Genomic DNA, 17,609 nt, shown 5'->3' with positions numbered 1-17,609 from the left:
AGCAAGTACAGGGGGAAAAGGGCATCAATGGTGGACGTCAAAGTTTCCAAGCAGAAACGGGAGGTAATCCTAACAAAAGCGGGGCGCACAATGCCGAAAGCCAGTCGCGAGGGCGGGGGCGGGTCACGTCTGGGACACCCGGCACTCATGGAACCGCAGGGCCTCCGAGAAGAAAAGGTCACGGCTCCTGGAGGTAGCTGGGCCCTGACGACTTCACTGCTGCGGGGGAGGTGGGGGGGAGGTGTCGGGAAAAACGGGCACCAACGGACTGCGGACACCTTACTACCGGGGCCTGGCCAGGCAGAGGTGAAAGCTGTGGCCTCGCCGCGGCGCCGCCCTCGCCTCGCCCGACCCCGGGAACAGGTGGCCGCAAGGGGCCTCTCCCTCTCCTCCCCGCACATTTCCTCAGCGTCCGTCCCCGCCCGCCACCGGCCCCTCGCTAAGGAGGCCTCACGCACAGCGGTGTCCTGTCCAGGGAGAGCGGGCCGAAAGCGCACGCGGGACACCGCCACCTCCGGCGCGACACCCGCCGCCCTCACCGCGGGGCTCGGGAGATCGAGGAACCAGGACAAACCTGCACGACGGGCCCAAGATCTCGCGAGACTTGGCAGGCCGCCCCCCCCCCCCCCCGCGCTGGCCTGCCGGAAGCGGAAGTCGGCTCGTGGCCCGAGTGGCTCCGTTACCTTGGAGAGCTGAAGTAGTGGGAGATTCCGTGGCCGCGCTGTGGGCCGGAGGTGGGTGCTCCTGCGCGTGTGGCCGGCGGGGTGCGGCCCGAGCTGGGCAGACGCAGCCCTCGGCGGGCGATCGTGGCCGCGGGGAGCAAGGAGCCGGGCGGGCCGCGCCGAGTGGCCTCCCCTCGCCCTCGCGTCTGGGGAGGGAGCAGGCCTGCCAGGGCCGCGGGAGACCAGCCCAGTGCGCTCCGACAGCGGACTGGGAAGCCGGTGCGCGTCCCCCCCGGGCAGCAGAAGCCCCCAGTGGTCATTCGTCCCCAAGGCCGGTCGCCTGCAGCCACTGCGCCGCGCGGTTTTACCTGTGTTCGAGACCGGTCCGAAAGGCTGAGCCCCTGCCTTCCACCGAGGGGCACGTACCTTGTGCCGGCCGTGCCTGAACCGGCTTCTGGGTCCTGAAGGCCCCGCGCTCTCCGCCGCCACTTGGGCGCTCGCGCTGGCTTTCCAGCCAGCGTGGCAAGTCTCCGCAGCGCTTTTAGGACAGCCCCTTCACTCACTGAGGCCCTTGTGTTCCTCGCCCTCCCCACCACCTTTTGCGGGTTTCCTTCCAGGGAATCAAGCGTTTTTCTCCCTTCCCCCAGATCGAAACAACATAAACATTAAACAGTACAACTGCCTCAAAGTGCTGGGGTAAGTAAAGCTCAGATCGATTAAAATTATATTTAAATTTCATCGTCGTAACAATAGAGATTTTTGTTTACTTGTGAGAAGGGGACCGTAGGAGAACATAGAAATAGAGTGGCATTTTTGCCTTGTCTTGTAGTTTCTACTCCCCATCTGGTTGGGTATGGGTCGTCCTTCTGGTGGTTTCTGTGATTCCTATAGAAACCCAGGCATGATGGTCATTGGCTGAACTTATTATTACAAATCATACCTTGGGTTTGAGAATTTGACATCTGAGAAAGTGGAAAGTCTGAGAGCAGCAGCCTAAGAAAGATTAAAACGTCTAGGTATTGCTCCTTGCATCCACACAGTAGTCTTGGTTTAATGTTGCTGGGATGAGGGTAGAATTATAAATATTTGCATATGTTTTGGGGGATTTGGATGAGAAACAAACTAATGAAGAAATTGTCTTCCACTGTCACGTCTTTGTCAAAAAGTTTTATTGTAAGTTGAAGTAATACAGTAAGAAAAATAATTGCAGGATGTCCGATTTGAAAGTTTTCGTATGATGTCACATATATCCCAAGTCAGAAAACAGGTGTTAGGAGTCTTGAGGCAAAGAGTAGAAAGATGAAGTCTGGGTTAGGAAAGACAGCGACGGGAGTCCTGACCGGTATGTGGTCAAGGAAGACTGGGAAGGGGGGAGCTCCCTACAGCACGCTGATTGGCTGGCTTCCAGGTCTTGGATCAAGTTTAAAAGAAGCGAAGTCTTTGTCCCATGGCGTCTGGAGGATGAGGCCTTTTGTCACCTAAGCCAAATCTTTTCTTAGAGGTAGAGGGCTCCCGGAGAATGTGGGTAAGGAAATACTACTTGAACGAATCCAGAATGGGCCTGGGAAACCCAACTAATACAGATTTGTTAGGCAGTGTCTATAGTAGTTTTCATTTTGTCACAGTACAGGAGCGCATTGGATGCCATTATAAAGTACCCTAAACTTGAGTAGCTGTTCATTTAAATGCCTATTTGCCTTTCCATTTTTGTGTCTCTCCTGTATTTTCAGTCTTTCACTTTTTTACTGGTTCTTTTTTCTTTTCCTATAAACCTAACCTCAGGTACTTTGTCCTGGGAAAAATAGGAGATAATTTTCCAGTAACCCTTTAGCTACTGCCTTTTTCTTGTTTTCAGCAAAGCTTCTTGAAAACTTAGTCCGTAGTCAGTGTAGATTTCTACTTCCTTACCTTCCAGTTACTTTTCAATTAACTGCAGTCCTGTTTCAATCCCTAGTACTCTAAAATAATCACCTCCTAATGGCTAAACCCAATTAGTTTTCTCTTCTTGGTTCTATCATTGTAGTGTTCAACATTGAGGACCATTCGCTCTTTATTCTCTTGCCTTCTATGGTAAGCTCACTTTGCTGGTTCTTATCAGTTTTCTTCTTTATCTTCAACTTCCTTATACGTCGGTGTTCTCCAGGATTCTGTTCCTTGATACTCTTCTTATTCCACAATCTTCCTGAGGAATCTCCTCCATTCTGACAGCATTAACCACCATCAAAATTGCTGATGTCTCTCATATTTATCATCAACTTGCTTCTCAGTCCCAAATAGGTAACTGTGAGCTGACTCTCCGTGTGGATGGGCATAACGTAACTAACTTCAAACTCTTGTGTACCCTTGCCCACCCTTCTTCCTGGGGTTCCCATGGCACCATAGGCCATGCGCTCATTTGGCTAGAAGCCTGGAAGTTATCCTTTGTCTCCCCTGCCACCCCACAACATCTAGTGAGTGATTAACTTCTCCTGGAATCTTACCTGTCCTCACGGTTGCTTCCTCAGACTGAGCCCTACAGCAGTGCAGTAAGCTGCCTTTGGTCTGTCCTCGCTAATCTGTGCTCTGCCCGGTTAGAAAAGTGATCCTTCTAAATAGTCGGCTTGCTCTGGAGGCTTCTCTGCTTAAACCACCTAGGACTCCCCATTTCCTACCAGAATAAGTGCACAGTTGTTTGTGTGGAATACACAGTTTTTCATAATTCGATCCCTGCCTGTTTTTCCAGCTTCATTTCTTGACATTCACTGTTCCTCCCTTTATAACACGTCTGTCTTACGCTATAGACCAAGAGTTCTTTGGCGGTAGAGACCACGATATATTGTTCATCTTTGTATCCTGGGTGCCAGTTAGTACATCTATATTACAGAAGTCAAGAAATACTGAATTGAATGTTTAAAACTATCTGAAGTTTAAAAGTACACAAAGACGTTTATGAATACCCTGCCTAAAATTGTTCATCTCTTGGTTTTTCACTATCTGGTAAGATAATGTGACTTTTAAAAAAAATTCTCAGAGAACTGTATTAAAAACAACAGAATTTCAGGATGACAGACGCTTCTGAAGCTGTTCCAAATTTTGAAGAGATGTTCGCCAGTAGATTCACAGAAGATGACCAAGAATACCAGGAATACCTGAAGCGCCCTCCTGAGTCCCCTCCGATCGTCGAGGAGTGGACTAGCAGAGCCGCTGGGAACCAGAGAAATAGAGGCAATCGGTATGTATCATGGGAGGACACCCGCGGATGGCTGACGGGGGAGAGGACGGCTTTAATCCGTTAGCCCCCGAGGCCAGCGAGGGCAGGGACCGATGTTTTTGTTTGGTACTCCTGGTGCCGACCGCCTGCCTGCACAGAGCAAGCGGCCAGTAAACGTGTGCCTTAGTATTTTGTCGGCACCATGTATTTTTCCCTTGCTGTTCAGTTGTGTGTGTCTTAATGTTCTTTTTTAAAACGTTCTTCCTGTGGACTGACATTTGATTTTCTTTGCAAATATACTTGAAAATCCCAGAGTCTTCTATAAAACTCTGTTAGATTCCATAGAGAAGGTACTGTCTTTGGCTTATACTTGAGAAAGAAATTTATACAATAGAAATTATGTCTATGTAATAATTCAAAATAGATGAATAGATTACCATACTGCTTTTGTACAATCGAATAGAATTCAGTTTGAGAACTATTCTGTTGTTTTGGGTTTTGTGTTGTGGTCTGCCTATTTCTCTGCAAAGCGTATCCAGTGTGATACTGGAAGAATGACTTAAATTTGGGGAATGTTTTGACTAACTGGTGCTATAACATTCTGCGGAGAAAAATGTTTTTACCCCCTTGCGGACGGAAGAGTAGACTGAAATAAAATGCACTGGGATAGAGTTGTCATTTGTGTTTTTTAAAAGAGAAGTATAAAAATCTTTTTGTTTTGCTGTTGTAGGTTGCAAGATAACAGACAGTTTAGAGGTAGGGATAGCAGACGGGGGTGGCCCAGTGACAATCGATCAAATCAGTGGCATGGACGATCCTGGGGTAACAATTACCCGCAGCACAGACAAGAACCTTACTACCCCCACCAGTACGGACACTATGGTTACAACCAACGGCCTCCCTATGGTTACTACTGATGGAAACGGCAGCAGCTTTTAGTAAAACCATTACTCTGTTAACATGACAAAAGTTTGTATCTTCTGTTGGTCATAGTTTTATGTTTGATTTCAGAGAGTGGATTATTAACTTTTTGGCACTTCTGACTTTATTTTTTTTTAAATGAGATCTTACCAGAGACATTATGGTTGCTGGGAATAAGTATGCCTCTAAAAAGGTTGTGGATTTATTACCTGACTTCTACCTCAGATTTCTTCTTTGTTTCATGACTTAACAGTCTTTGAACTTGCTGTGTGTTTTCTTTGTTTGACCTCTAGGAGTTCTGTCTTTGTTTTACACAGAAATAAAAATTTTAAAGTAGAAAATGCCTGATTTTACTTTTTTTTTTTTTTTTAATGTTTATGAGAGAGAGACAGAACAGGAGTGGGGGAGGGGCAGAGAAAGAGGGAGAGACAGAATCCGAAGCAGGCTCCAGGCTCTGAGCTGTCAGCACAGAGCCCAATGCGGGGCTTGAACTGACGAACCACGAGATCATGACCTGAGCCAAAGTCGGATGCTTAACCAACTGAGCCACCCACGCACTCCTGCTTGATTTTATTTTGTAAGATAAGGAAGTATCCATTTACTCGGATATGCTCATTCCGAAGTTTTTGCAGAGGTTAGTACAGTCAACTCGTGAATGCACAATTATGCCTACTTGTACTGTGTTGTATGTGACCTCAGCAGTTGAAAGGTAAAACAATTGCAGATACTTCTTTTGGCTTTTGTTATGACCGTGGTACTTTATAATTACTCCAGGTATGAGTCAGCTCCACAATCATTTTGGTCTCTTTTTAGAGGGATGTCAAGAATAAAGCTGTAAAATAAGGAAGGAACTCTTCTCAGTTTCAGTGTCTTGATCTAGTGGTGGGTGAGATTAGGGTACACGATCATTTCATACAAACTCTAAGGCTTTTTGCCAACTTGAACACAGCAGATGAAAACTCATGTTATACAAAAGTTGAACTCTGTAAACCCTTTCTTTTCCAATGGTATGTATATAACGCTGCATCCTGACTACTTTCATGGTATTTAACGTGGGCTGATTGAACAGTGTTCTGTCCACTTCCAAATGTGCACCTTTGCTGCTTCCTCTTGTATAAATAAAGTGACGCTGTAACTTGCTTTTACACTGATCGTTTTGTTTCAGATCATTTTAATGGCCACTACAATGGTGTTATTCAACTAATAAAATACTTAAGATGAAACAATTTCTTCCTCAAGTTTTGGCAGTTGATGTGACGAACCTTCTGGGTTTTTTTTTGCTCTTTCCTTCATATCTGTTGAAAAGTTTATTTGGCTTAAGAGTAATGTTAAGAGGAGAAGTTTCATCATGGGGAAAAGGAATTTAAAGGCAACTTCTTAAATCTGCCTTCTGCTGCCTCCTCTCTTAACACTCCACTCTAGGCCCTTGAGGTTGACTTCTCCATGCTCTGGAGCGAACTCTCCTCTCCCCCCTTCCTGAAGAGCCATCCTTTCAGGTAACTTTTATTGGAAAGGATCTAATAAAACCGGATCTTCACATTCAGATGTGAATGAAATTTTAGCAAGAAGGGTTTTCCCTGTACCCCTCTAATTACATCAACAGGCACAGTGCTGTTACAGCTTTAACTGGATACCACAGATACTTAGCCTAGAGAGTTAAGGATAGCCTCACAGCATCCCAAGATCCTGTCTGAAGGCAGATGGGTTATTAAAAATATCTGTCAACTGATAAAGCACAGGCACTGACTCACCCGGATAGTAACTGGCCACAGCTTTACAACAGGATCTCTGCCGTACCGGCTCCTGGCTCTAATTAGGGAGACCGATGGGCCCACGGGGCAGGGCTGGAGTGAGGGATGGGTCTCAGGAAGCTCAAAGGAAAGGTTATTTTCTAATAGTATTTAAATCTCTTAATCCTAGTACGGCAAGATCACAGATGGCCTGAGACTCAGCCCTGCTTGAAAACAGGAGTCCCTTTAACGCGAGTTATTTCTGCACTCTGCTAGAGTAGCCTATATGGTGGTGGGTTTTTTTCTTTTTTTTAAACAGCAAGTCACCATTAGCCTGTCCCCTATATGCTTAAAACTGAGAGGAAATAATAGACACGGTTTCTGCTTCATGTGGGAGAGACTGAAAGTAACATTTAAAAAAGGATAATTTAAGAGTGAGAAGAATTAAAATCGTGTCAAATGGAATTAATCTCGAATAGACCGTCTGTTGACAGCATCTAGCATTAGCATAAGGAGTCCTGGCTTCCAGTCCTGTTCTCACGAGGTGTGTGACCTTGAGAAAATCACTTACACTTGGAGCTTATTTGCTTCCCTGTCGGGGTAAGGAGAACACTCACCCTGCTACTCTTCACAGGGTGATCGTGAAAAGAAGTGAGCAAACATACAAGGGCTTAAGGTAGAAATGAGAGCTTGTGACCATTACACCCCCAGCGGTACGTGACCGGTGCCGCATAAACGTTCGTTCCGTCAACGGGAGGGAAGGACGCGGTGAGTGGTGAATCAGCACGGCTGTGAAGCATGTGAAGTAACTGACAGAAGATGGGGGAGAGCAGGAGACACTGCGAGTGAAGACTTGTGATTCTTAAGTGAACTAATACACGAACTAGCAAAAGAAGAAATTATATGCTTCAGAAAATAACAAATTTCAAATACCAAATGTATATAAACATTAAGCTAAAAATTAGTAGCATTTGCTATTTGGAAATCCCTGATTTTAAAATGTCGAATGCTGATGATGGAAGCACATCAGGTTAATACTGACTGAGACCAGCTTGCTGGAGACTTGAGATGGAGGGGTTGTTTTTATTTTCTTTCTTGAGTGCTAGAGGGATTTGAGGTTATCCAGAGTACTAATAACCATCGGTCACAGCTCCGAGTACAGTTTGAGTTCTTGAAACCAGAGAGGAAAAAGAGATCTGGTGAGACTTCTAGCATGGTTTTGGATTTCAAAGCTGCCTTCCTTATAATGTTCAACAGACAGGATGTAATTTTTCCCTTTGTAATTGATTCGCCTAAAGGAAAACATAGAACTCCGTGACAGAATTAAGAGTAAGGAAATGTCAGTTTTAAGTTTAGAATACTAAAATGGAAGGAAATGATTTTTGGCCCTGAAGATTATTGATATCATAATTCTGAACTCTAATAAAAGCCCTACACTTTGTTTCTAAAACAAATACAGTTATTTTAACACCTTTAAAATTTTCCCAGACCTATTCCGTTTGATTCATTTAACCCAAACAAGATTTGGCTGTGTATGGAAATCTGTACCCCTGGCCTTTGACTTCTTTTAATTAACACTGTTTATAGTGAAAGGGAATTTTTTTTTTTTTTATTAGGAAATGTGGGAAATATACTCCCAGCTTGAGGCAACTTGTACCACTTAATAACTTCAATCAGTTGGGGAGATTACTTGTGAAAGTGCTTCCTTTGGTAATGTTAGACAAATTGAGTTATCACAAACCATTCACTGAAAACCTTACTTGGGATTTCTTTCAGTATCTTGTATTTTGACCAAAGAAGCATATTTGAGATAGATAAGGATTTTGAAATACTAAATAGGCGTTGGCTAATTCTGTGTGAAAAACCTAATTATATGGGTCCCTCAGTGTCTTTCCTCTATTTATGAATTTAGAAATGTGTGCTTTTACAGTCCTCTGGCTTTTAATTTAGAATGAATTAAGGCCAACAGGAGTAAATACTCTTGACATTGGTAGGAGTTCGTGACGTTAGTTTTTAGATTACTACTTCAGAATTCACATATATTCTCTGTATTCTGAATTACCTAAACCAAGATTTCTCCTGGCTCCTAATTACAGAGCCAAATAAACAACTAGATTCAAATAGATTATACCACTGGACTCCACGGCAGACTTGAGCAAGTACTTCCTCCTTTCCAGAAGTCTAGACCTCTACTAGGACCAGCTTTTGAGGGAAATAGGGACAGTGACAGAGATCCTTGAGCCCGTGGACGTTCTGGGAGAGAACGGCCCCGGGTCAAGCTGGCCGCATGGGTCTCATCAATAAGGCTACATGGTATCAGGAATGTGCCAGAGATGAAGAGGAATTAGCTTCAGCCCCTGGAACACTGTCGAAGCCACAAGGCGCAGTGATCTGGGGAGCTGGTTATCAGTGCCCTCAGTGCAGAAAAGTGGAAAAGAGATGTGGGTAATACCACCCCGGATCTTTAGATTTACGGGACAGTATGGGAGAAGCAGGTTAGTGATGAGGACGTCTTCCATCAAAACGGGTAACATGTCATCGGACTGCCCCCTCGCAGGACTAAGTGAAAGCTATGCATCACGGGGCTGGGCACGTTACAGGTTGTGAGTCCGTGTCGGCCGTGTGCCTCCAGAAGTAGTAGTGGGGTGTGGGGCACCTCTGGGCCGACGTGGGTGCAAGAGGTGTAGCTCGCAGGTCCTTCGCCAACGTCTCCATGGGCTGGCAGGCTAATTCGGTTGGTGTTTTCATTCCCGTCCCTAAGGGCCCACAGAGCCCTATGTATCGATTACCAGCTAGATTTTCTCCGAGTTTCAGCAGCTTCTCTTGAGACAGCTTCAGGGCTGATGTGATGATGATCTCATGGTTTTTTCCACCACCCGTGCCTTGAGCTCCCTAAGGCCCTCCCGCCTTGCTCTGAATTACATAAATGAAGCTGCTCTCATTGCTAAAGGCCGGAGCTTTTTCATTTGAGTCTGTTTTTCTCATTTTAAAATTTCTTTCATTATATATGTTCGGTGTGTATACAAAATAATAAACGTTACAAAAAAGTGAAACACTACACCTAGGAAGGATCTGCGCTCACCCAGCGGTCATGGCCTGTTGTGTACACTTCTCTTTTATCATGCCCACCCAAATATATATAAATTAGATATGTATTTTTCCTTTATTACAGATTATATATGTGTCTGGCATTTTTATGTGTTCTATGAGGCATTCTCAAAAAGTAGGATAATTAGATTAAAACACCTGTATTTTTACTAAGTGCCACATTTTCTAAAACACTGTAGCAATTCACATTCCCATGAGCAATGGGAGTGTACATGTGTGTGTCTCCCCCCTCCCTCCCTAGGCCTTCAACTTTTTGCCTAGATGGCCGTAGGCTTTTTTGTTTTTGAAGTCAGACAACTTTACTAGGTTGTATCTCTTTGTCAACCATTTGTCCGTATTTCCCCTGGGACACTGCACCTTTTATTCCTTAAATTCATATTTTATTTTTTCAATATTTTCTTCATTTTATCTTGAAATCTTTGTTCTGCTCCATTTTGGGGGGGGGGTTCTTTTTCAGGACCCCAGTTATGTCTGTTGACTGCCCCTTCCTGACTTCTAGATCTGACATTTTCCTTTCTTTGCTCACCTCCTTCTATCCTGCCCCCCAAATTCTATGCCGTATTTTCAACCTTTTTTGTGTTTCCAACGTGGCCTTTATTTCCGTGATGCTTTCATTAAAAAAAAAAACAAAACTGATCAGCCACATTTCAAGTGCTCAGTAACCACATGTGCCTAGCAGCCGCCACACTGACAGCACAGCTTTGGAAGAGGGCTAAAGGCTTGGAGTCCCGTTGACGTGACTCCCTCCCTTATTCTCCATGGCTCTCCAACCCACCCAGGTATCTCTAGAGAAACATAAGGCTCTGAAACCATGTGAAAGCCACTGTGACAGTAAAGCCACATCGTGGAGAAGTTTCATGTAGAAATGACCACAGAGTCTATACAAACTGCTGCCAAGTTTGGGGGTTCTCCCCCGCTGACTCTAACAGCAAGGGGGCTAGCTGGATCCTGTGGCACACACCTAGAAAAGGATTAGAAAATGCTGAGAACCGGATCAGTTGAATTCTGAGGATTGTCTGAGGACAGCCCACGTGGGCAGAAGTAGGTAGTCTTCTCAGAGCCTGGAAAAAGGGAGCATCAGTGTCCAGAGTTGTCCCAGGAGAGGGGCTGAGGAGACAGAATGGGTCTATCGCAGATGGTCAGAGCTCCCTGCTCCGCCCTCCTCCCTCCCCTGGTTCTGATCCCAGGCTCTCCAAGCACTCTTCAGATGCTGACCGGCTTCGTCAAGAGACTTCCCAAAGTGACAGAATGTTCTCGCTGGAGAATCCCACTATACAGTCTGTTTGGCAGGTGTGTTCTTCACTCAAATTAATAAATTGGCATCTTGTTTCGAAATGAATTCCTTGCTAATTTTCCAGCCCAATTCCATTTTCAATCACCAACGAAATGGGATTTCTGAAAGCGGCAGAATTAAGGGAGACACTGAAGACCATGCTGACTCCACTAAAGCACTGAGCCAGACTCCTGAGTACCCAGCCGAGTAGAGGGCAGTTCACACACCCTGGCCTGAACTGAACTCAGGGAATGAGGGTATAAGCCTAAGAAATGTCTCCCAGACCAGACAGAAGAGTGTGGGACACTGGCGGGCACTACGGAGACTTCCTACTAGCACTGCTCACTTCAGATTAACGAAGCGGCTTTCTGCCGCTGCATTATGGTGCCACCTCTTGGACGTAAACTGAAAATCCAGCTTCTTAAAATTTTTAGGCCCTAGTCACATGCATTTGAAAATTCTGTAGTGGGGGCCCCGGTGGGTTTTTACATTTATATTCTGCACTACAGTTAAGGAACCACCTATGTGTTTGGAACCTGAAACACCACGAGGGTGCCAACCCATCCTCTGGTTCTCCCCCACCCCAACCACCAAGGAGTGGGGGGAAGCCGAGCGGGAGCCCGCTCTTCCGAGTGGCATTGGCGTCTTTTCCTGCCGGGGGGGGGGGGGGGGGGGGCGGTACGTGCACGTGAGGCCTAGGGCTGCTGCCTTTTTGCCTCCAAGTGGGCACGAGGCTGAAGCGGGCGCTGTCAGCTGCAGTGGGTCCTTTATGATGACACTGAGCTGCCTCTGGACTTGCCAGGTATCAGGCCAGTGAATCTTTATCGCGTAAGCCAGATGGAGTTGGGTTTCTGCTACTTGTTCTTAAGCCAAGACCAGGTCCAAGGGAGAAACATCTGGAGGCAGTATGACATAATGGCTTAGAAAAGAAGGCCGTGGAGTGGGACCCATGCTCTGCCATTAATAGTGACCGTGACCTTCTCCTTGGTTCCTATCCACAGAGTAAGAGTTGACCAGATGACTGTTTCCCAGCCCTTTCACCTTCAACAATTTTTATTATTGTTCCTTCTTTGTGGAATTTGTATTTTTAAAGATTTTTGTTTCCCCGTACATTTTCTCAGGTACTTGGACAAAAGCACACAACTGCTTTGGTTCTGATCGGCAAAGGTAATGAAATTATGTACCTTTACCAAATCACTATAATTTGCATTGGAGACTTAAAAACAAGATCTTTATTACTCGCTTTTGAAGCTTGAATATACATATGATTTCTGACAGGCCTTTACCAATACTGAGAATAGCTGCCAGGTCCTCTCTCTTAAGGCTCTCTGGAGAGTCTTCAGAAATACCAGATTTGAAGACTGCAGCTAGCATCCAAGGAGGACGAAAAGTCAGTGACTTCCCCGAAATCACAAGTCTTAATTGTTCTTGTTTACTTTTTCACAAAATGCTCCACAGAGTTTTAAAAAGACACAGAAAGCATTTTCGTATTTAGATACGCCTTTTAAAATACAAACTAAGAGCACAAAGCAGTGTGACAGGTTTTCTTCTGTCACCTGTGAGCTGGACCTGAAGGCGATCCTCGGAACCCTGAGGTGGCTGCAGAAATGGCACTTTCATTCACAATCACGATGAACTGCATCCAACCAGGAGTCCAGGGATCGGGTTCCAGCTGCCACCCTGTGCCATGAGATCCCGAAGAACTCTCTCAACTTCGGGACATCAGAAGCCCCATCACAGAACGAAACGGACTGAGTGAGGTCATCTTAAGCAACTTTTCCCGCTCTCTTATTTTGTGAGGCCATGAAATCAGAGTAACATACTCCAAGCTGGGGTCAGGGATTTTAGAACCTATATTGAACGTAGAGTACTTTTAAATTCCTATTTCTTGCGTTCTGTTGTTAAACATGTATTTTTTCCATGTTCTTTTGTGCACTGAAATATATTTTCTTATTTAACAGCCTCTCCATTAATAGCAATAAAAAAGCTTTCCAAGGATGTGTTTTTCTCAAAACTGGCTTTTATTTCTTTTCCACTTGCTGCTTTAATTTCTCCAAGATCTCTTCTGGAGTTGTGGAGGCCAAAAGCTTCACCACTTTCTCACGAGATTTACCACCCTGGACCAAAAGGAGAAAATGGTGTCAGGATAACCCCGAGACAGCAGACCTCAGAGGCACCCATCGTGGCAGTGTCCTCATGGGGCCAGCGTGGTGGCCTGGGGCTGTCCTGACAGCTTAGCCATCGCTTTCTCCCGGTCATTTCTGATTTCAACACAGATGAGCTCAGATTCCACTTTCCTACCAATTTTTGCACTCTAGATCTAGGGATTTTACATTCATGTATCAATTTCTGTAATAATAAGAATTGGCATTACAATTTCAAAATGAATAGAGTCCAGATGTAGAATGCTCTGTTTTTAAATAACTTCTATGTCGAAATTAAAAGTTAAAATTATTTTTTAAATTACCAAAACGAATATTGCAATTTTATATATAAACTTTTGTAAAAATAATTCCAAACAAATTGCTGTTCTCTCTGTTCCACATTTCTGAAAACTCCAAACGAAAAGCAAATGCTGTAATACTCGTTTTGAAACATCCTTTAAAGAAGGTAAAATGTGAGCAGGGATTATCTCTAGGGGTAGAAGCTGGACTAGCAGAGGAGTGGGAAGTCCCCTTCAGGCAGATGTCAGGGCACTGGCAGAGAGTCAGGAGTTTCCTGTAACACAAGGGGGATGTATCGAGGGTAGTGGCCTGATGGGAGAATTTTCAGATGCAGCCTATTAACCAAGGACTCTGAATGCCAGCTGGGACCTAGATCTAGAGAGTGTATCACGAGAAAACAAACTGAGCTTTAAGAAACATAAACATGCTTGGGTCTTACTCCTGCCAAGTCTATTTTTAAGTAAGTCTAGAGATGTCCAGGAACCTGTGTTTTAGAAATCAATGCCAGGTGATTTTGGTATCTACCCCTAGAGCAGACCCGTCATGTGAATAACTTCATCTGGCCTCTCTTCCTAATCAGCTTTTCCGGGGAGCAAGGATAACGTGGGGAGACCAGAAATACCTGACAGACTCACTAATGGAGACGATAAGCAACAGGAACCCTTTCAGATTTTTAGAATGATGACGAAAGAAGAGACAAAACCAATCTGCCAGCAGATACAGGAAAACATGTGGGAAGAGGAAAATGCTCGAGATGGTGGCAACTAAGGACTAGACATATAGAGCGTGGTCACTCTGAGTAAGGGCTGAGGCAGCAGGAATGGAGGAAACTAAACAGAATTCACATAGTTTCGTGATGAAATGAATGAGAGTTTTTTCAATGATTTGGAAAAGAAAAATCAGCATTAACATAATAATATCTGACATGTAATAATCAAACTGTTTTGAGGGAGAGACCTACCTTCTCCAGAACCACATCGCTCTTGCGGAGTTCTAAGACCTTGGAAAGATAGCGACAGAGCTCGGCATTAGCCTCTCCTTCCGACGGAGGCGCAGCAATGGCCACACTCACAGCTTCAGGTGTCAAGTCTGGAATGAGATCAGTGTGGACTCGACCCTTAAGGAGTTGTTTTTCTTCAAGAGGTGAAGCTATTTTGTAAAAGAGTTTGCATTCACCTGGCACATAGTAGGTTTCCAATGAATAACTATTGCACAAAGAAATGAACGAGCAAACTACTCAAGCTTTAGGGTACACAAACATGATAAATAAGCCCTCACCACTTCAGGAAAGAAATCCACAGAACGTCTACATCTACCCCCATCCTGCTGATCAAGAGAAGCTCAGAACCCTGGGCAGTGTCCTGGATGTAGGCTACTGGAAACTGCGTGGGGTGGCAGGACGAACCCCAAGGCAAGGTCAGGCTGGGTCAGCAGTGTCACAAAGGAAGCGGGACGGAGGCAGCTCACTGCACTGGACAAGGGTTGTTCGGGGCTCAGGAAAGGAGAGGACTGGCCTGGTTCGGCTCGCGTGAAATGCCTGTTTCATGTCTTTAAGGTGCAACATTTAAACATTTACACAGCACTTGCGCGCGGTAACTTGAGGGCACACGCGTTTTAGGGACTTCACAGATATTAACTTGTTTAATCCTCATAAGAACCTCACGAAGAAGATATTCATACCATTATTATCTCCAGTTTACAAACGAGGAAACCGAAGTCAAGATGTGCCCAAGGTCACCCGGTGATAAAGTGATGCTGTAACTCAAAGTCGTTCGGCTACATGCTTTGAACTCCAGGACCAGTCTGCACAGTGGCCGTGACCCCCATCAGTACAGCCTCTATAAAGAGCGGCCCGCCTGCAGCCCACTCCACTGTCCTTCCGAGAGCGGAGTTCTCACAGTAGTTCTCAAGTGGGCTGAACCTGGTCCCCCACGTAGGGACTCTCAGGCGTTTTCACATGCTTACGCCTTGCCTGTGTCAACCACACAGCCACAGCATCTCGTACAACAGCCCGCCTCCTGGCCTGTCACCAATTCTAATTCCACCGTGCGCTGCGTTAGTACCTTTCAAATCCAGACACGTCTCACAACGGACGGAAAAGAAAGTGTTCGTACGGATTTTGTCTTGCTGGTACACAAAATACCTGTGCACCTTCTAGCTGACGGCATCTCGGACGCGATGAAACATGGTATGCTGACACGAGACAGGGTCCACAACAACTACTCAGAAAAGGCAGACTAACACGGCCACCGGCACAAACCACAGCCTAGTACCCCAATTCTGAGGTCTTGTTTTCAAAGTGTAAAAACAAAACAAAACAAAACAAAAAAACAAAAAAGAAGGAGCTTTAGAGGTAAAAAAGACCTTCAAAATGATTCAGATCAACAGTTTTCAGACTTCTCATTCGGAATACAGCCCTTCCCCGCCTCCCCAGCTCTGCACCCACAGAAGTTCCCCTGGGCTCCCAGCATTTAAAATAAATGTAAACATAGCTGCCTGCTGGCCTCCCCTTGTCCACCTAAAACACCCCCGAGGCACCTTTTGGGCTCCAGGGAATAGCCTGAAAGCTTCCTAGTCCAGTATCGTCTCCCATAGATGAAAAGAACTGGGCCCAGAAAAATTCTTTATTGTTTTAAAACAAGTCCACACAGGAGCTGCTGATCAGGACTCTCAGACACCAGGTTTTCTCTTCCTCCTTGGGCCAATGGTCATTAAACTCGACCAAAATGTCTCTTCTTTCTTTCTCTGGCTAATGTCTCCAGTTTTGAAATAGGACAAACGCAGTAATTCTAGGCTGCACGTGTTTCCGCGTGTCCTTTTCAAAATACCGTATTTAAAAAAAAGAAAATACACGATAGTTCATCTCACTTGGTATGCTGTAATATCATATATTCACTTTTGACACTGGATTTACTTACACTTTTACATTAGAATCTAGAATCTTAAAACGGAGAAGCCTCCAAACACGAATATGAAAACCCTGACTGTACAGACCAACTTTCCGCTCGCTAACCAAGGCAAAGGGAGGATGGAGGAGAACCCCCCCAGCCCCAGCCCCTTCGTGACCCCCACCCCCGGGGCCAGATGTACCTGTTACAGCGTTTTGTTTGGAACCAGGTTTGGCATGGATGGCTACGGTGACACAACCTTTAGGATCAACTGCCACAGGACCTAAGGGAGGAAGTGGTGTCTCTGGCTCCTTGGTCTGGCTTTTACCCTAAAACGACAACAACCACACTGCAACTTTACAAGCTATAAAATACGTTTGCGCACATCTGATCCTTCCTCTGCTCCCTTTCACCCTTAACCAAGACGAATGAGTCGTGCCCAGGGATTTCTGGCCACCCGGAAAGGTTTTCCAAGCATTCCAAATCAATTCTTCCACGAAGCCCTCCAATCAGCCCAGCGGAGTGTTTTGTTGCTGCCTTGGGGGGCCGGGACTCTGGCTTCCACACCTGAGCGCTGGTTCCTACCGTCTCCGCTGTATCCCCCGTTCTTCAGGCGCAGACACCACTTACTACTCATCTCTGCGTCCCCTGCAGCCCGAGGTGAGGACCGTCCGCGAGCAACTAGGCCGGAAGTGTGCGTGTATCGGGGAGAGAAGAAGGGACGACGGAGGTAGCTCTCTAGCAGAGCCTCCCATGCCTGGACCGGGGCAGCAGGTGCGCAGCCGGCGTGCCCGCCAGGAGCTCAGCCCCCGCCGCCCGGGACCCAGAGCGGAGGGCGGTCGGGCCCGGGGCGCCGCCGCGAGCCTCCCACGCCGGGTGGCGCAGGCCGTGCGGGGACCGCGGGGGCGCCTAGCCTGCGTGAGGGGCGGGCCCCCTGGGAGCGCGGGGACCCGGCCTCAGAGCCGGCAGACGGGTCTCGGGGAGCCCTCGCCCACCCGCGGGGCCCGCCTCTCTCCCGCGCGCCGCCCACCCTCCCCTGCCACGGGGCTTGCCACTGGCCTTGTTCGTCGCACCAGCTTTCTTGGGCATCTCCGCACTTAAAGGGAGCCGGCCGGAGTCTCCAGCCCCGCGTCCCGACCCGAGCCGCCTCAGCCCGCGGCCCAGCCGCAGCATCCCCGCGGGGAAGCCGGGCGGAGGCGGAGCGGCGCCGGAAGAGCGCTCCGCGCCTGCGCGCGCGGCCGGCGGGAGCGACCCCACAGGCCCGCGCCTCTGCTCCGGCCCGAGGGCGACCCCTCCCGGCCGGCGGGAGCACGACCCCTCATCCTGGAAAGTAGCCCTGGAGACGGAGACGAGGATCCCGGCCCCCCCACTCCTCCCTGGCTCCGCACACGCA

At 46.8% G+C, this 17,609-nt stretch overlaps 2 protein-coding genes across 4 annotated transcripts; one reads left to right on the top strand and one right to left on the bottom strand.

Moving 5' to 3' along the window:
• Positions 1-619: 619 nt before the first annotated feature.
• RAMAC (RNA guanine-7 methyltransferase activating subunit) lies at positions 620-5,918 on the top strand. The gene is made up of 4 exons (XM_019460394.2): positions 620-734; positions 1,310-1,358; positions 3,703-3,873; positions 4,583-5,918. Exons 3-4 carry the CDS (start codon positions 3,704-3,706, stop codon positions 4,767-4,769), a joined length of 357 nt encoding a protein of 118 aa, XP_019315939.1. The 5' UTR covers positions 620-734; positions 1,310-1,358; position 3,703; the 3' UTR covers positions 4,770-5,918.
• Positions 4,880-17,437, bottom strand: CUNH15orf40 (chromosome unknown C15orf40 homolog). Of its 3 annotated transcripts, none has more exons than XM_019460390.2 (4): positions 17,276-17,437; positions 16,419-16,545; positions 14,290-14,417; positions 4,880-7,795 (listed from the first exon to the last, which is right to left on the bottom strand). In XM_019460390.2, the coding sequence occupies exons 1-4, from the start codon at positions 17,387-17,389 to the stop codon at positions 7,754-7,756; spliced, it is 411 nt and encodes a 136-aa protein (XP_019315935.2). In that variant the 5' UTR covers positions 17,390-17,437; the 3' UTR covers positions 4,880-7,753. The 3 variants fall into 3 exon arrangements, with proteins under 3 accessions (XP_019315935.2, XP_019315936.1, XP_019315934.1); XM_019460391.2 differs by lacking the exon at positions 4,880-7,795 and adding an exon at positions 10,229-11,006; XM_019460389.2 differs by lacking the exon at positions 4,880-7,795 and adding an exon at positions 12,102-13,001.
• Between the last annotated feature and the right edge of the window lie 172 nt (positions 17,438-17,609).

The sequence above is a fragment of the Panthera pardus genome, unplaced genomic scaffold, assembly GCF_024362965.1.
Source record: "Panthera pardus isolate Hobbes unplaced genomic scaffold, ASM2436296v1 HiC_scaffold_23, whole genome shotgun sequence".
Classification (NCBI taxonomy): domain Eukaryota; kingdom Metazoa; phylum Chordata; class Mammalia; order Carnivora; family Felidae; genus Panthera; species Panthera pardus.
The sequence above is the reverse complement of the archived record's forward strand: the minus strand, read 5'-3'. Positions and strand labels throughout refer to the sequence as shown.